Below are 19,933 nucleotides of genomic sequence, written 5' to 3'. Positions count from 1 at the left end.
TTTCTCATTCTCCCCCATCTCAGAGGTGACAGGGCAGGGATGGACCATGCTTGAGATATTACTTCTAATCAATTCCTTAAGGTACAGATTTGCCACCTCCAAGACATGTTTTGCAAAAATCATAACATGTGCAGTCACTGTAAGACTCCCTGAACTGGGCCAGATATTTATTTAAATACTTTGAATTTTTGTTGGTCTATAGATCTATCATTGTTATACACTAGTTTTCAAGTATTTCCCATTTTCTTATCTACCCATTTCTTTATCATGAGCTAATTAACAGGAGGTAGAAAAAAATAAAGATTTGAAAAAATCATTGTGCCGCATAAGGATAAGAAGGTCATGGAGTAGTTTAGAAAATAATGGAAGGAAGGAGCTAAGCAATTCTCCAAATTTACTGACAGTGAAAACATGAGTAGGCTCCAATGAGGTATGCTATGAGGGATTTCGTGAGAAATGATCGTTTTGCTAGGAGGCCAAGGTTAGTAGAAGGTTAATTTTAATCTTGAGGTTGAGGGTGTCTGAGTTGCAACTTTTCACTGGGAGTAGCTCATTTAGCCTCTTGAAACCAAGCCAGCGGATAAAACCCATCTCGTGTCTGTGGGGATCCTCCCTGTTGTGCCAGACCACCAGAAGAGATAGTGCTGGCTGCGAGGAAGGCAGCTGCTATCAGCCGGGCCATGCAAGGCGCAGAGGGCCATGGCCTCAGGGGCGCCTGGAGAGCGGCTGTGTGAGGAGGCCAGGTGCCCTGTGTGCCTGGATTTCCTGCAGAATCCAGTCAGTGTGGACTGCGGCCACAGCTTTTGCCTCAAGTGCATCTCTGAGTTCTGCGAGAAATCGGACAGCGCACAGAGTGGCCTCTATGCCTGTCCACAGTGCAGAGGTCCGTTCAGACAGGAGAACTTCCGTCCCAACCGGCAGCTGGCCAGCCTGGTGGAGAGCGTGAGGCAGCTGGGTCTGGGAGCGGGACCCTCGAGTTCGCGCCTGTGTGTAAGGCACCATGAGGAGCTGACCCGCTTCTGCAAGGAGGACCAGGAGGCGCTGTGCTGGGTCTGTGAAACCACCCCAGAGCATAGGAGCCACCACACAGAGCCACTGCAGGAGGCCGCCAGGTGCTACCAGGTGAGAGGTGCTAACCATGGCAGGCAGAGAGCCATGATTTCCTGACTCTGGAAATGCTATTCTAAAACAGAGCTGCCAGCTGAGTCACAGGTTTTCAAAGTGCCTTGCTAGAGACAAAGCCAAGAGATATTTACCAGATCTGAATGACCCAGCACCCTCCCCACCCTCTGCCCTTATGGCTCACACTCAGTTTGTGGTCTTCTCGCCTTTGCTCCATGATAACCGCATCTTTTGAGACCCCTGTTCAGGAAGCAAACATACAATTATTTTAGACTGCCACTGCCCTTCTCTCCCGTGAAACTTTCCCTGGTCATTTATTTTCATGCTGGTCTTTGTTTTCTGATATTGATGGTCTGGGTTTCACAGCTAGGGCTCTGGTGTGAAGGGCTGTGTTGTCCTGGTTCTTAGTCACAGGTGTACATTGGTACTGTAAACACTTCCTAATGACTATCATTTATATAGTGTTTTTCTTTTGCATAGAGTTTATCTCTATGTTCATTAATATTGTCACCAAAACAGGCTTTATGTTTGAACATTTGCTAAGAATAGTGTCCAGCTGGGCACTAGGCTCTAATCAACTTTAGAGACTGACAATACTGAGGTAGGAATCCAGTAGCTAAGCCCTTCTCTATTCAACACATATTTGTGGACTTATTATGTGAGCATTTTCAAGGAAAAGGTGACTCATACTGAAGTATCTGGCTCACAAAAGTGGCATCTTTGAAACTCTGTGAATAGGATTCTCCCTCCTGGCGCTGATCAAAAATTTTTTGATATATTCTGAAAACATTTAAATTTCCAGTACTGGAACAGCTGCTAGCATAAAGGAGATTAAAGCCATCTTTATTCTACTAATATTTATGTAAAGTAATATTACAATGACATGAAGTACAAATATTAACTTTCAAAAATATTATCATTATAAATAATACCTTTATTATTATTATTATTATTATTTTGTTTTAAATCTATCATTGTAATATTTTTCCCTCAACTTCCCTCTGGGCCTACCAAAAATATCACTATTAGTTTTTCTTCTTGATTTTGGTTGTCTTCCACAAAATTCAGGTGTTAGCTACTTTCTAGATAGAATTTGCCTTTTTTTTCCATTATTAATTATTTTTTTAATCTGGAAGGTACCCTACAGTGCATGGATACTGTCATATTTCTAAGGAATTTCTCTCTATTGCAGTAGCCCTTGAACTAAATATCAAATAAACATCTTCTAAACTCCTTAGTCCATCAATCAAGACTTTTGAGGACCCTAAATTCTCTTACTGTAGCTCTTATCTTAACCAATTATTCCACCCAGCAAAACAAGCCTAATCACTGCTGTCTCCAAACATGTCACGACTTTTTATTTCCTTGCTTTTGCTTACAATTTTTTTGTTTGTTTCTAAGTGTCAAGGTGTTCTATTCCTTCCAAACACTAAAATAAACTGCTACTTTCTTCATCTTGTTAAAAGCCTCCATGGATTCTACTGCTATTTTATGTGTTCTACATTAGACTGTTATCTCTAAAAAAACAATTGATGTATAGGACTTATTGAATGACTCTGAGAAGAGTTAGAAGAGTTTTAAGACATATGCATTCTATCTTTTTATATGCCCTCCATAAATAAAAGACATGTGTTTATCTCTTGTGGAGGTCCTAGGATTGAAAAGAAATTTAGTTTTTATTAAATTAAAAATAATAAAAACTAAATTATTTTTCTACCCCTTTTAAGACTTATGACAGTCTATATTTCTTTCTCATTTAATACGTACTAACTTAAAAGGTTTATTATGGCCAAATAATAATAAATACACTTCTGATTACAAAGTAATAAATAACTTTAAGAAGTTGAAATATGTAGATATAAGGAATAGGATCACTTTTCAACCAGGCACTAGAAGAAGAAATTTTATTTATTGAATATATTTTCACTGGCCTCTGCCCAGTTTTTGTATATTCATTATAAACACTTTTACTTTTCAAAATTGGTGTCAGTTTATATAGAACATACTTATTTTAATTTTGTTTTACATTATGAATTTCTTATCATTACATAGTCTGCCATATCTTATTCAAATTCCATCCTGTGAAAATAATATTTTTCTTACTCCACTATTTTTAACATTTTGGTTAGTTACAGTTTTACTATTTAAAGTATAGTAAGCACAAGTTTGATGGTCTAGTGGTTGTCACTGCTAGGATTTGGTGTTTTCACTTCTGTGGCTTGAGTTTGATCCCCGGTCTGGGAACTTCCATGTGCCACAGGTGCTGCCAAAAAAAAATGTTTAAGTAATAATAAAAAAATAAAAATGACAAAAAAATTATCATACTTCTAAAAAGTCTATAGTTAACACTTTTAGATAAATATTTGATTATATCCGTCATCAACATTTAAAAACATGTGTATATTTAGGAGTTCCTGTTGGGGTTCAGGGGTAACAAACCCAACTAGTATCCATGGGAAAGGGGGTTTGATTCCTGGTCTTTCTCAGTGGATTGAAGATCCAGAATTGCTGTGAGCTCTGATAGAGGCCAGCAGCTACAGCTCTGATTTGACCCCTAGCCCTGGAACTTCAACATGCCACAGGTGCAGCCCTAAAAAGACAAAAAAAAAAAAAAGTGTGTATGTTTAACAGTTATTAATAAGGTCAAACATTTCTATATGCTTTTGTGGGCCTGTTCTAGCTGATCTCTGTATTCCCCCCAACACCTGGTCAATGTTAAGTACTGAATGAGGGTATCTGTAATAGCCACAGACTATCTTCCTAAACAGGTAAAGCTTCAGATGGCCCAGGAGCTTGTGAGGAACGAGATGGAGGAAGCTTCGACTCAAGAGGCTAATATAGGGAAGAAAACTGTCATTTGGAAGGTAAGAGAATATTGGGGATTCAAAAAGGTAGCCTATCTGAGGGATAGAAATTAGGTCGTTAAATAATTTTTCTACCCTGTTCCCTGTTACAGCATTTTTGTTCTGGTTCACAAGGAAAACATCTTGGGGAGTTCCCCGGTGGCACAGAGGGTTAAGGATCCAGTGTTGTCACTGCTGTGTCACTGCAGTGGTGCGGGTTGATCCTTGGCCCAGGAACTTTGCCTGCCACGAGAACAGTCAAAAAAGAAACAAAAAACAAAAACAAAACAATCTTAGTATCACCCTGGATCACCCTGCACCCTTATATAGCTGTGTTATTTTTATCTCCATTAACACTACCTGAATCCAAATTATAAATAAATAGCTTTACTGACCTTGAACTTACTGTAATTCTGCATCACACAGAACAGATGTCACTACTAGTGTAAGAAATACATATTTGTTGGATGAATGAAATACTGAGTATTCCACAGCATTTATATATATGAAATATAATCTAATAGTCATCATCTTACAAAGAGGAAAATGATCTGAATTTTCAGTCTCTTTTCAGCAATTCATATATTTTCTCTTTTCTTCACCACATCAACTTTTTTTCTGACCTATTTATCCACACAGGGATACACACAAAAACACACAGAGTGGTTCTGGGGTAGTGTTGCCTTCCAAAGAGATATTTTGCAATATCTGTAGATATTTTTGATTGTTGCAACTGGAAAAGGGTAAGTGTGTTACTTTCATCTCATGCAGAGAGCCCAGGAATATTGCTTAACACCCTACAATGCACAGGGTAGTCTCCCTTTTCCCCAAAAAAATTACAACAAAAGATCATCTGGTCAAAAACAATAGGGTCCTATTGGGAAATATATTCAATATCCTGAGATAAAGCACAATGGAAAATAATATTAAAAAGACTGCGTGAGTATGTATGGCTGAATCACTTTGTTATACAGCAGAAATTAACACAACATTGTAAATCAACTCTACTTTAACAACCATAAAAAGAATCACCTGGCAAATCTCAAGAGTGTCAAGCCTGAGAAACTCTATATAGAAATCACATAGGTGTTTAACTTATCTAATATGTATTGTAACATAAATAGAATTTATTTTATAAAATATTTCTTTTCTCTGTCCTCCTCTAAGAAGTCCTTTTTCTCTAATTGTTTTCTCTATCTTTGTATTCCTTTCCTCTTTTTTTTTTCAAAAATTTTGACTTGTACTATATTGTTCTCCAGTGATATCTTTTCCCATAGCTATACATATTATAAGTAAATTTATTTGTTATTGACATTTATTGGTCAGTTTGTTTCTTTTAGCCTAGTAATCCAAGTTAATTGTCTTTAATCCTGACTTGACAAATAATTTACAAAATTAGAAACTCCAGGAGCTCCCATTACGGCTCAGGTTCAATCCCTGGCCTTGCTCAGTGTGTTAAGGATTGGGGTTAACAAGAGCTTCAACACAGGCCACAGATGTGGCTCAGATCCTCCGTCATTGTGGCTATAGCATAGGCTGACAGCTGCAGCTCTGATTCGACCCCAAGCCTGGTAGCTTTCTATGCCACAGGTGCTGCCTAAAAAGAAAAGAAATAAAATATATCTCCACATCTGAACTCTGGGTTCCTTAATTTTTGAACCCTCCACTGATTATTCTAAAGTAAAGATGATTCTAAGATCCTTGTTCTAAGTCAAGAAAACTTTCATGATTCTTACCTTTGGGAATATATCCAAATAAACCAAAGGCAATAAACACAGGCTTAAAAAATCGACTCTAAATTTCATGAAAATGCTTAGCCTTTCATATTTGTAGATATAATTGTAGTACTCAAAAGGGTAATTGAGAAAACAATGAATTGCAACTAAAACCCTTCTCACCATGTCATTCCTCATGACACAAATATAGTTCCACTTTTTTTCAGTGACTGAGTCATTAGCACCACTTGTCAATAGCACAGCCTGCAACATGAGGAACGGGAGAAAATTCAATGAGTTGTACCTTTCAGATCAGAATATGGAATTCACAGTTGGTTGATTTTAAAGGTGTCAGGATTATATGGTTGAGTTGTTTAGGAAGTGGGAAAAGGAGGTAGAAAAAGGAAACTGAAGGAAGAAGTAGAGTCTTATGAAATTTGATGAAAACCATTATTAGAATTTTTTTAAAGCTGATAGCTTATGTTCTTTAATTGAACAAACTATTAAAATGTTTAGTAATGGACCAGAGAATGCAAAATGTGAAGAGACTATGGGAGGATAATTTGCCTCTTACACTTAGTTTAAAGGTAGTTTTTCAAATTCTGTATCAAAGTATGATCCTTAGGTCAATTAAAAAAATTATAGATGTGGGATTTGGGTAGAAATCAGGATCACTTCCCTGAATCTCTGCAATAAGTCGACCAAAAATCATTTATTTTTTGGCCCTACTGAGAATGTATACATGATTACCACATTACTAAGAAATATTTTCTAATATCTAAACTTTTTTCTACTAACATTTAGAAACCCAGGTCTCATTAATCTCTCTTCATAATTCTGGTGTTTCCAAACAGTTAACATTCCAGAAACAACTCTGATAGTAAATTTTAATCTCTGTTTTCCAACTATTCTGTGCGAGTCACTCTGCTCAACAGGTTAATCAATATTTAATTCTAGACCTCACCTGAGGTTCTGGCAACTGGGCACTTATCTCTGCACCCACCTTCCCAGGAACGTGTACAGCCTGCCACTGCCACAGGTCCAACAACTGGGCACCGACCTCTGAGCCTGCCTTCTGGGGAGCGCACACAACCCACTGTCACCTCTGAGGGTCCTGTGACCAAGCTCAGACCTCTGCCTCCATTTCCCCGGAAGCACAGGTGGCCTGCAGCCAGTGCCACCAAGGGGCCCAAGGTGGTGCATCAACCTCTGTGCCCTCCTTCCCGCAAGTTTATCTGGCCAGCCACCACTGCTGAGGGTATCCCAACCAGGAACCGACCTCTGCCCTCATCTCCCTGGGAGCACATACAGCCCACTGCCACCTTTGCTGAAGGTCCTGGGACCAGGCGCCAATCACTACCTCTGTCTCCCCAGAAGCACGTGCGTCCCACCACAGCTTCAGGTCTCACAACTGGGTACCCACCTCTGCACCTTCCTTCCCAGGATCTCCAGAGACCAGCCACCATTGCTGAGGGTTCCATGGCTAAAAGCAGACTACTGCCTCCATCTCCCAGAAAGCACAAGTGGCCTGCTCCTGGTGCCACCAAGAAGCCTATGGTGGTGCATCAACCTCTGTGCCTGCCTTCCAGGGAGCTTGCAGGGCCAGCCACCACTGCTGAGGGGCCCGTGACCAGACGCCCACCTCTGCCTCCAACTCCCCGGGTGTTTGCACAGCTGACTGCTGTTGCTGAGGGTCCCACAACTGGACGCCGACCCTTGCCCCCACATCCCTGGGAGTGTGAGCTGCTGCCACCACTGAGGGTCCCCCGGCCAGGCACCAACATCTGCCCTAGCCACCACAGGAGTGTACGTGGACCACCGCCAATACCACAGAGGGTCCTGCGAGTGAGTGACATCCACTGGCCACTGTCAGGGTCCAGGAGGGGTCCTGCAAGCCATTTCCACCTCCCTCGGGTATTCCATCCCTAACTGCCACCACTGCACTCTAGGAGGGGTCATGCAAGCCATTGCCACCTGGCTCCTAGACTCCATCTCTAATCACCACCTAGCTCCAGCAGGGGTTATGAGACACAGCTGCTCTCATCATATGCTCTGAGTGAGCACACATAAGCCACTACTACCAAGAAAGCCAGGACTGGGCACCAGCTGCTACATCTGCACACCTACTATCAAGGGGATAATGGCACACACTGAGGAAAGAGGTGACAAGTACCCATGCTAAAAAGCCCTGTGACTAGGGAGGAAGATCTGTAATCTCTCCTTCCAATTGCATGAACCATGGATGCAACAACTCCACTTTCAGCCCTATAAATTCAGTGCTGGTGAAACATCTGAAAAGACAACAAGTGCTCCCATAGCTGAGACAGGTCTGGCTTTAGAAGCTGTGGACTCTTGGGTATGTACATGTGAGGGCTGGACCAGGCCAGAATCTGAGCTGACTCCATAGCTCCCACAGCAGGCCCAGGTGCACAAATACTGCAGTCCTGAGTCTTGACCTCAGTGCATCTGTGCCACTGACCTAGTGGAAACAGTGCCAAAGAGATATCAGGGCCAATTACTGACATGCCCACAGTTAAAGTAGAACCAAGACAGTGACAACAGCAGTGTACTTTGTGAGCCCAAACACTGGGTGAAATGTGACACAACAGAGAACACTCACAGGTGAACAGCTCCAGCAGAAGAATACTCAGTGGCTCCTTTCCCAGTGTGAGTGCTGCAAACCCACCTATTTCACAATGATGATCCGAAACAGCTCAGAAGCAGATCTTGGGGACTCTACTCCAAGAACTAGGGAGCAGGCCCTGCCATTACAGGCCTGTGATAACCACAGACAAAACAGTGCAGGATCTTGTCACTGCAACATCAATCATATATCCTATCAAGGGGCTAAAATTCAGAATACAGTGAGAAGAAAGGTGGCAAGGAGCCAAACTGAAAACAGCCCTTTCACCAAAAATATATTAAATTCAGACGGGCTGCATAAAGTCATCCAGAGCTTGCAGTTACCTCTAAACACGCCTCTTGACAAGGTTCAGCCCACCTGAGGTACAAAACCCAGCTCCACTCACCATTGCAAGGCAGCAGTTCCTCATATCAGGAAGCCTGAACAAGACCCTGGACCAAACTTACCCACAAGGGGAAGACCCCTGAAGCATGAGGGAATAAAATCCTCCAGCCTGCAGAAAGGTGACCATACACATAGAAAGTTAGACAAAGTGAGATGACAAATTATTTCAGATGGAGGAACCTGATAAAAACCCACACTATCACTGTTTGCAGATAACATGATGCTAAAGATAGAAAATCTTAAAGATTCTATCAGAAAACTACGAGAGCTCATCAGTGAATTCAGTAAAGCTGCAGGGAAAATCATAAACAGAAATTAAAGAAAGTCTCATTTGCAATCACATTAAAGAGAATAAACTATATAAGAATAAACCTACCTAAAGAGACAAAACACCTGTACTCTGAAAACTATATGACACTGATGAAGGAAACTGAGGATGATACAAATCAATGGGTGGATATATCATGTTCTTGGATCAGAAGAATCAATATTGTCAATGACTGTACTACCCAAGGCAATCTATAGATTCAGTGCAATCACTCTCAAGATGCCAATGTCATTTTCCACAGAACTAGAACACGTTTTTTAAAATTTGTATGGAAACACCAAAGACCCCAAATACCCTAAACAATCTTGAGAAAGAAAAACTTCATATTAAACTGCAGTGCTACAGTCATCAAACCAGTATGGTACTGACCTGAAAACAGAAATATAGAGCAGTGGAATAGGATTTAAAGCCCAGAAATAAACCCACACACCACCTATAATTAATTAATCTATTAAAAATAGGCAAGAATACACAATGGATAAAAGAAAATCTCTTCAATAAGCAAAGCTGGGAAGACTAAACAGATACATGTAAAATAATAAAATTTAAACACTAACTCCATACACAAAAATAAACTCAAAATTGATTAAAGACATGAATATAAGACCAGATACTATAAAACTCATAGAGGAAAAGATATGCAGAACACTCTTTGACATAAACCGCAATATCTTTTTGGATCAACTTCCTTGAGTAATAAAAATAAAAATAAACAACTGGGAACAAATTAAACTTAAAAGCTTTTGCATGGAAAGGAAGCCATAAACAAAATGAAAAGACAAGGAACTTGAGAAAATCTTTTCAAATAAAAGTACCCAAAAGGTATTAATCTCCAAATTATACAAACATCTCATTCAGCTTTATACCAAAAAACCCCCACAAACCCTGTCAATGAAAAATGTTAAGAATATTTAAATAAATGTTTCTATAAAAAAGACAGATGGCCAAATGCAGATGAAAAGATACTCCACATCACTAATTACAAGAGAAATGCAAATCAAAGCTGCAATGTGGTATTACCTCACACCTGTCAGAATGGACATTGTCAAAAAGTCTACAAACAATAAATGCTGGAGAGGGTGTGGATAAAAGGGAACTCTGCTATACAGTTGGTGGGAATGTAAATAGGGGCAACTGCTATGGAGAACAGTATGGACATTCCTTAAAACAACTAAATGTAGAACTACCATATGATCCTCAATCCCACTCAAGAACATATCTGGAGAAAACAGTAATTTGATAAAGTACATGCATCCTAATGTTCACTGCAGCACTATTTACAATACTCAAGACATGAATACAAACTAAATTATGTCAACAGAGGATTGGATAAAGAAGTTTATATATGTATATTTTATATATATTGTATATATATATATATGGATTATTACTCAGCCATAAAAAAAGAATGAAATAATGCCTTTTGCAGCAACATGGATGGACCTAGAGATTATCATACTAGGTGAAGTAAGTCGGCCAAAGAAGGATAAGTATATGAGATCACTAATATGTGGAATCTAATAAAAATGATATATAAGTACTTATTCACAAAGCAGAAACAGAATCAAAGATTTTGAAACTAAACTTTACGGTTGCAAAAGGGTAAAGTTTGGGGGAAGGGCTAAATTGTGAATTTGGGATTGGCATACTCACACTATTATATGTAAAATTGATAAGTAATAATGACCTATTGTACAGCACTGGGAAATCTCAGTACTCTGTGGTGGCCTATATGGGAATGGAATCTGAAAAAAAAATGCATATGTGTATATGTGTAACTAATTCACTTTTTTTTTGTACAACTGATGCTGACAAAATATTGTATGTCAATTATACTCCAATAAATTTTTTTTAAGATTTAATTCTATTTCCCATATTTTTCTTTTCCCTCATTTTATATATAATACTGAAACTTGAATGTGGAAGTACCTTGCCAATCAGTCCATGGAAATGGGAATACAAATACAAATCTTTCTCAAACTCTGAGTTTGAAAACTCTACCAGGTCACTTCTCTTGAGTAGTCTCATGTTAAAATGAATTTGTTTATAGAATTACGAAGGAGATCTCTACAGATATTGCCTTCTCCAGTTTCATCATCCCCTACATGAAAGTGGAGGCCAGAAACTCTGCCACAGTCACTGATGGTTTGATGTGTCACTCCAGGAGAAAGTGGAAATACAGAGGCAACGCTTCAGGTTGGAGTTTGAAAAGTATCGTGGCTTCCTGGCCCTGGAGGAGCAACTGCAGCTTAGAAGACTGGAGGAGGAGGAGCGAGCCACCCTGCAGAGACTGAGAGAGAGCAAGAACCAGCTGGTTCAGCACAGCAGGGCCCTGAAGGAGCTGGCAGAAGAGCTGGAGGAGAGATGCCAGCGCCCACCCCTGGGTCTGCTAGAGGTCAGGCTAGGGGCTTGGGGGGTGAGGAGGGACAGATGTGAGGCCAAGGGGACAGATAACAGCTTTCAGAGACAAAATCCTTAAGCATTTATACTCTTTAGGAAAAGGGCACCATAGAATTTACTTGGAAAGCATCTTAATTCTCAATCCTAGCATCAGAATCTGCAGGGACTCTAGCAAACCATACAAAATAGTTCACACCACGGACAGACACTTAAGTATTTTTAAAGCTAAAATTAATGCCATGATTTACTCAGATTAAGCAGAAAAAAGCAATCTATGCTATGCTGCCTGAAAAGCATTTCTTAAAATCTCACAATCTGTCAATGATGGTATCGCTGTATTTCAGTGAAGGCCAATTGAAAAAGTCTGTTAACTGGTTTTAGTGTCAGTAGCCAAAAGTATGAGTACTGTTTGAAATTGTTCTTTGAAATTTGCATGTTAATTTTTAAGGAAAATTTTAATTTTTTAGCCCATTCCAGGCACAGCGGGGAGGGCTTACTTGGACTCCATGTAGCTTACCCACAATATATTTGAGATTATAGAGCAGACAAATAAGAAACAGAAATGGAAATATTTCTTTCTAATATTCCTTGAAGGCCTTAAATCCCAAGTGAATTGAGAGAGTCATCATTGTTGCAGGATGCATGCTATCATCATCATATTATCATATCATCACTACAGTACAGACTTTCTGGGCACACTTCATTGTACTTCATCCCCAAAGATACATTTAGGAATTTCTGAACTAAGTAATTCATATCCTCATACTAGTACTGTGACCAAATATCATTGGCCACAGAGTGGGGGTCATTAAATGAATGAATTTACAAAGAACTTATATTTAATTAATCCCATTTTGTCTTCAATATATCTATACATCAATAAATATTATTATTATTATTATTATTATTATTATTATTGCTATGCCCACTTCTTAGTGGGAAAACTGAGTTTCAGAAAGGGATATATTTTTAAAATTTCAGACAGTAAACAAAACAAGAACTTTGACATTTTCAATAATATTCATTTATGTCATCTTACTATATCTCAAAAAACAATTTATTTAAAAATGAGCATTTATTAGCACTGAATAAGGTGAAGAATGTTTTGTAATACAAATCTATATTCTCAATTTTTTTTTTATTTTTATAATCACTTTTCCCTTTTTCCCTCACCACCAACAAGCTGATACTTTAGGGATTTTCTTGCAGCATAACGGGTTAAGTGTCCAGCATTGTCACTGCAGTGACTTGGATTGCTGCTGTGGTGCAGTTTCTATCCCTGGCCTGGGAACTTCCACATGCCACAGATCCAGTCAAAACAAAAACTAAAAACAAACAAAAAAGCTAGTTTTTACCCTCAGTGGCCAAAATACAAGGTCTGACATTCTCACAAAAAGTAAAGCTAGATATTTATTTCCCTGTTTTCATGTCAGAATTAATCTGACAGATGGCTATTTTTAGAGGGAGAGGGGAAATGCAATGCAAGTGATTTAGTTAATAATCTACTTTGAGGTAAAACTTTGCTATCTGCTTAGGTAGCTTACTACCATATGAATTAATAGATATGGTGTGTTGGTTTAGATAATGAGGGATTTAAGGTTTTCTTACAGGGACATGGGGAGTAACTTTTTATGTCTATACCTTTCACTGTTTCTCAAATAAATTCTGCAGATATTTAGAATCGATGTTTACCTAAATTCCACTTACAAAATGTAACTCTTTATTAAGGTATATAAACATCAGAATTATCAATTCAGAAAATAGTTAAACCAACAGATATTACAGTAATTTACCTAAACTTTCTGTGGTCTGATTTTATTTTGAGAGGCAAACTGATTATATTTATTTAAATTAATGAGAACAGTCAACAACAGGCTGTTTTTAGCTTTTATTAAGAATGAATTGTGCCTCCTATAGTTTTATCTTAATAGTTAATGGTTTCCAATAATTCCTAAAGAGCTGTTCATGGCTCGTCTTCAAACTGTCAAAAGCAGTTCAGAGGTCAACTGACATTTGCTTGTGTTTCTCTTTCACTTTCAGGGTGTGGGAGGAGCCTTGAACCGGTATGTTTACTTTCTGAAGCAGAGAATGGGTTGGGAGAGGCTGGGGAGGTTGGTAGATAATTCTACTGAAAACTATGGGTTCTGTGCTCTTCTCAGAAGTAAGAGTGTCACACGGCTGGAGCCAGAGATCATTCCCATGGAGTTGAAGACAATGTGTCGCATCCCTGGGATGAGGGAAATGTTGAGAAAGTTTCAAGGTAGGCTGCACTTTAGAGCTTAAAGAACTATGACATTTGGAATTTGTCTGTTGCTGCAGTTTGTTACTGTACCAGTCAGGCTACAGTAACAAACAGAATCCAAATGTCAGTGGCTAAAATCAGCAAGGTTTTGTTTTGAGATCATGTTATTGGTTTATGAGGATTGTGGAGTCTTTAATTTCAAATAATGGGAACCCATGCTGAGAGAACCCCGCTTCCTTCCTGTTGTTGGAAGCCATGGCAAAGGTGAAGGTCATAGTGAATCATGCACTGCTCCTAAATGCATTCTTGCTAAAGTGGCACACATGGCTTCCCTGAAGATTCTATTGGTGGAAGCATGTCACATGGTCATGCCAGACAATAAGAGGGGAAGGGAGATAGTACTGTGACTAGAAGGGTATTGGGATACTTGTGAATAGTCCTAAAGAGTATCAGATTCAATGATACTTATATAGGCTACATTTGATTACAACAGTGGGCTTGAAAATGACATTAGCAGTGACATAAAAACATTAGTTCTAATCTATCTCTGTTTACTTTTTCATACAATCCTAAAAAAATATGTAGTTTCAAGGACTAAATGAAACAGTTGAAAACAGAAAAACAATCATCAATAAATGAAAGAATTGCAGTGTGTCAAATAATACAAGGTTTGAATTATTTTATTATCTGTCAAATTGATGAATTGCTTAATTTAGAAAGTCAATAAAGCCAAAATATTTCAGTCAGTTATTTTTATGTAGGAATAACTGTGTTATTATAAGTAGTTTGTTTAGTCAGTTTATGTTGTTTTTTAAACAGTATAGAATTAATTTTTATTTCTTTTTATATGCAGTTTATACCAAGTAATTACAACTGATTATGGCTAAATATTGATTTTATTACTTACCCGGAAACTGCTTTGTTCCATGATGAGAAAACCCATTTTATCAATCCTGTTCAATGATTTAATACATGTTCAGATGGGCAGATTAATATATACTAACTGCATGAAATGTTGCAAGTTATTACACTTCATAATCAGTGTGTTCATAGTCCCATATATTTTTAATGAACTTGATAATTAACAAACTCCTCAAACATTGTGTATTTTATGTCAACCATCCTTCAAAGCTTTCAAATATAAAATTGAAGAGTAACATCAAAAATCTTAGAAATCTAGAGCTTCAGGTTGCCAGTATTTACTTAAATTATGTAAAATACACAAAAAGTTAGAAGATGATGCAGAATATTGAAAAAAAAATAGTATTGCCAGAAGTTTGGGGGTTAAGGCATCTAATTTTGAAATTGATGATCAAGGAAGACTTCATTCAGTAGAAGGTACTTAGCAAATATCTGATCTGGACAAAAGAATTTTAGTCAGCAAAAATTAGTGCGCAAGGCCTGAAACAGAATATGGAAGATTTATTCCAGAAGCTATGAGGAGATCTGTATGGCTGTAGTGGAGTGAGAGGATGAGCTGGAGAGGCCAAGAAAAATCCAAGTAGTGCAGACCTCAATAGGCAGGCCACTGTGAGTGGGATGCTTTGCCTTTGAATGAAATAAGACATCAATTAAAAGTTATAATAGAGGAAGAGAATGATTGGATCAATATCTTGTGGGCATCACTTGGTGTACTTTATTGAGAATAGCTTACAGAGGGTCAGGGCTTTGTGTGGGAAAGCCCGTTAGGAACCTCTGCAAAAAATCAATCACATAGGACTGTCTACTGGACTAGGGTAGAAGTACTGGAGGGGCTGAGAAATGAACAGAATCTTGGTATAAATTAAAGGCAGAGCTGTCAAAATCTGTTGTTGGATTAAATATAAGGCATCAGAAAGGGAGAAAATTCGTGAGTGATTCCAAGGTTTAAATCACCAGAACTGGCCAATGAAATTGCTGTTTTTATTAGCAGGTAAAGATGCAGGTGAGGCAGAAAAAGGGAATTGGATTTTGGACACAACCCAATGTTGTGATGAATGTTAAATATCCAAATGTTGATGTCAGGTAGGCAGATGAAGTTACAGATATGGAATTTTTAAGCATATGAATGGAATTTAATTAAAGCAATGAGCCTGCCAGCCCAAGAATACATCAAGAGTGAACTGAGAAAGAGGGAGAAGGTCCCTGTTGAGACCATTGGCTTCTCCAGTAGCAATGAGGGAAAAGAGAAGGAGAAAACAGTAAGGAGACCAAGAAAATATGGCCAGTGGAGAGGGAGAGAAAGCATGATGACTGGTGTCTTTGGGAAAGAGAAGTGAATGTTTTCAGGACAAAGCGTTTCTCAACAGTGTTAAGTGTTACAGAAGAGTCATTTAAGGTAAATTCTAATAACTGATCATTTATCAGTGCCTGGGCCACAGGGAAGAGGGAGCAGTTTTGTTAGTGTTTGCTCACTATCTTGGTGAGCAACTGAGTTAAATGTAGAAGAGATCAGGAGAAGAATTGGAAATAAATGTATTAATAATTGTTTCACAGGTTTATTTTCTTGTAAATGGAACAAATAAGTATGCTACGGTGGGAATGATGTATCAAGGCATGACATATATTAAATAGACCTGACACAATTCTCTGCAGACCCATTTTTCAGTTCCTATTATTTATGACCCCAAAGTTTAGAAAAATCACACAATCTCTTGGGCTTTGAGTATCCTCATTTATAACATGAGGATGATAATAGCACCTTGAGGGTGGTTACATGGCATGGCCAGATAATGAACTCCATATGTGACCCACTCAGGTTTGAGCATCAATAATAAATAGCTAGAAATGGTTTAGAGACAAATAAAAGAAACAGTCATCATATTAGAAGTTATTATTATATACATAATAAAATATGATTGATGAAATTTACTATATTTTAATGTTTACCCAAAAAAGACATTGAATATTTTATAGTCTCCCTTCTTCACTGAGGTAACCTCATAAGTAGATGCATTTATTAAGCATATATACAAAAAAAATTCATATCAATCTCACAGGGGCTTCATAGCATCTATTGTTTCTTTTGTTACATAGCAAATCACCACAAACTTAGCCACTTAAAGCCACATCCATTTATTAATTCACAGTTCTTCAGATCCCGTGCCCACATGGGGTCAGCTGATTTCTCCGCTTAGGGTTTCATAAATCAACATCAAAGTGTTGACCAGCCTGGGCTTCTCTAAAGGGTCTGGGGAAGAGTCCTTTTTCAACCTTACCCGGTCTATTAACACATAAAGCAGTTCCTTGCAGTTTTAGGACTGAGATCCCCATCTCCTTTCTGATTATCTGTTGGAGGTCACTTCCTTTTCTCCTCCACTGTGGCCCACTCCATCTTCAAAGGCAGCAAGGAAAATGAAATCCAAATTTTTCTGATTTTCCCTTTTGCCATCAACTTAATAACCAAAGAACCTCGCTACCTGTAAAGGGTAATAATTTCCCTCTTGTCACATTGTATAACACAATCATGAGAGTCCCACCAGGGTCTGAAGGTCATGAGGCTCATATTAGAATTCTTCCTGGTAGGAAGATTTGAAGTGGTGTATTTTATATTAATGAAATCTGCCTATAGGGTTTGAGAAGAAAAAAAAAAAAATATCCCAAGGAGTTGTAAGTTTTATTTGAAATGCGGATCTTCCAAGGAACATCACAGTGCTTTGGATAGAGATAAAAAGGACTCTAAATGGTTATGCACTAGGTTTGTCTTATCATCAATGCTTATGTTTTCATCGAGGCAGTAATTAGTCCTGGGTTATACAGATGTAGCAGTGAAATATATCCAAAGCAATGAAGCATATACTCATCGACCTGCAAGGTGACACACTTGTTTTTTTATCTTCAGGAGTTTTTAGAGAATGAGAAACAGTGTGACAGTTCTCATTATCACCAACGGTTTCCTCAGTTTTCACCAATCATTTCTGTTCTTTTTACATGTTCCACAAAATTCTCTCCACAGTTGACATAAAACTGGATCCTGCCACGGCACATCCTAGCCTCCTCTTGACTGCTGACCTACGCAGTGTGCAGGATGGAGAACTGTGGAAGGATGTCCCCAGCAACCCTGAGCGATTTGACACATGGCCCTGTGTCCTTGGTTTGCAGAACTTCTCATCAGGGAGGCATTACTGGGAAGTTGTGGTAGGAGAAAGAGCAGAGTGGGGATTAGGTGTCTGTCAAGACACAGTGTCAAGAAAGGGAGAAACCACACCATCTCCTGAGAATGGGGTTTGGGCCTTGTGGCTACTGAAAGGGGGTGAGTACATGGTCCTTTCCTCCCCATCAGTGCCTCTTCTCCACCTGGAACGGCCACGCTGCATTGGGATTTTCTTGGACTATGAAGCAGGTGAAATTTCCTTTTACAACGTCACAAATGGGTCTTATATCTATACATTCAACCAACTGTTCTCTGGTTTTCTCCGACCTTATTTTTTCATTTGTGACACAACTCCTCTTATCTTGCCACCTTTGACCAAAGTAGAGTTAGAAAATTGGGCATATAGGGGTCATTTGGATGATCCTTCCTAAAATTCTGTTCCTGGGATACACCCCAAGCCTAGCAAAGTTTCCTAGAGTAGAATGGAGCATATGAATGTGTGAAGGCTCAGCAGATGTCCCCATAGGTCAGCAGTTTACTCCTTGTCACTATGGAAATTTTCCCATGGGGAAAAAGAGAAAATATAAAGCATTTGCATTCGGATGAGGATTGTATGGTATAATAATTTTAGAAATGGACCAGTCTCATCACTTTTCCACAAATGACTCCACTTTGTTTCTTCTTTTTTACATTTTTTGAAGTATTATTGATTTACAACATTGTTCCAATTTCTGCTGTACAGCAAAGTGACTTAGCAATATATATATATTACTATATAAAATGTAGTGTGTGTGTGTGTGTGTATTATTTTTCTCATATTATCTTCCATTATGTTCTCCCAAGAGATTGGATGTAATTCCCTGAGCTATTCAGTAGGACCATGTTGTTTATCCATTCTAAATGTAATAGTTTGCAAATACTAACTTCAAACTCCCCATTCATTCCACTTCCTCCCCCTCCCCCTTGGCAACCACAATTCTGTTCTCTACTTTCTTGATAAAGTTTTCTTTAAATGAATGGAAGTCGTATTCAACAAAGATATTTATCAATTTACTTTAATGTCTCATTCCTTTTAACATCCCTTCAGTGTCTTCCATATATTAAAAATTATAAATGACAGTTCATAAATTGTTCAAAATAGTCCAATATTGTCCTAGCATCAGATCCATCATTCTCTTTCTCCTTCATCTTATTTTCCTTCTTTTCTTCTTATTCTCTCTTCTTTCTCTCTCTGTCTTTCTGCCTCTGCATCTTTCTCTCTCACTTTTTTCTTTTTATTGCTTCATTTATTATTTTGCTTTATACCTCTTATAGTTCAACCTTCCATTTCCTTCTAGATTAATATATCACAGAACCATCCCTTTATATTCATGATTCCTATGACTAATCAATCACTCTTTAAATCGTCTTTACTCAGGGGTGAGTTTTTGAGAATGATGAAATCCATTCCTCTGATTGTAACATTACTGAATCTTGTGCCATACCCCTTGCAACTTCTTCATTATCTTTGGATACAGTTTTTATTAATTTAAACTTGACTTACAATATTGTGTTAGTTTCAGATGCACAGCATAGATATATTTTTTAGAGTAGAAATTCCTCAGAATTCTGACTCAATTAGTTATTTGTCCTACTATATACTAGTTGTAAGTCTTCAAATAACCCCTCTGCCTCTCAGTCTCAGCTACTTAGTGTGATTCCTGTACCTGGAACAATGGAACAATGATATTGACCTCACAATGTTTTGGGAATTAATTAAGGTTGTGGTTTATGTGATGGGTTTAATTCAACTTTATTATTTAAATATAATATAAAAATGACCATAAAAATGAAATAATGATAATATTTGACTAATTTTTAAAGTTTATCCTATACATGTTCAACAAGATTATTAAAAATTATTGAAAGATAATTTCGCTACTATCTTTCTCTACATCTATGTCTGATAAGCAATTTCTAACCACATACTAAAAATGCTTAAGTAGGAGTTCTCATTGTGGTTCAGAGGGTTAAGAACTTAATGTTGTCTCTGTGAGGATGTGGGTTTGGTCCCCGGCTTTGCTACATGGGTTAGGGATTTGTCTTTGCCATGAGCTGTGGTGCAGGCCATAGATGTGGCTCGGATCCAGTGTTGCTATGGCTGTGGCGTAGGTTCAGTGCAGCTCTGATTTGACCCCTAGCCT

At 38.3% G+C, this 19,933-nt stretch overlaps 1 protein-coding gene across 2 annotated transcripts; it reads left to right on the top strand.

Annotated features, from left to right (window-relative positions):
• The first annotated feature begins 628 nt into the window (after positions 1 to 628).
• TRIM58 (tripartite motif containing 58) lies at positions 629 to 18,383 on the top strand. 2 transcript variants are annotated; one of them, XM_047776377.1, is made up of 6 exons: positions 629 to 1,122; positions 3,891 to 3,986; positions 11,201 to 11,431; positions 13,477 to 13,499; positions 13,596 to 13,696; positions 17,613 to 18,383. In XM_047776377.1, exons 1-6 carry the CDS (start codon positions 700 to 702, stop codon positions 18,179 to 18,181), a joined length of 1,443 nt encoding a protein of 480 aa, XP_047632333.1. In that variant the 5' UTR covers positions 629 to 699; the 3' UTR covers positions 18,182 to 18,383. The 2 variants fall into 2 exon arrangements, with proteins under 2 accessions (XP_047632333.1, XP_047632334.1); XM_047776378.1 differs by lacking the exons at positions 11,201 to 11,431; positions 13,477 to 13,499; positions 13,596 to 13,696; positions 17,613 to 18,383 and adding an exon at positions 6,692 to 9,254.
• Positions 18,384 to 19,933: the final 1,550 nt, after the last annotated feature.

Source organism: Phacochoerus africanus, chromosome 4, assembly GCF_016906955.1.
Source record: "Phacochoerus africanus isolate WHEZ1 chromosome 4, ROS_Pafr_v1, whole genome shotgun sequence".
Classification (NCBI taxonomy): domain Eukaryota; kingdom Metazoa; phylum Chordata; class Mammalia; order Artiodactyla; family Suidae; genus Phacochoerus; species Phacochoerus africanus.
The sequence above is the reverse complement of the archived record's forward strand: the minus strand, read 5'-3'. Positions and strand labels throughout refer to the sequence as shown.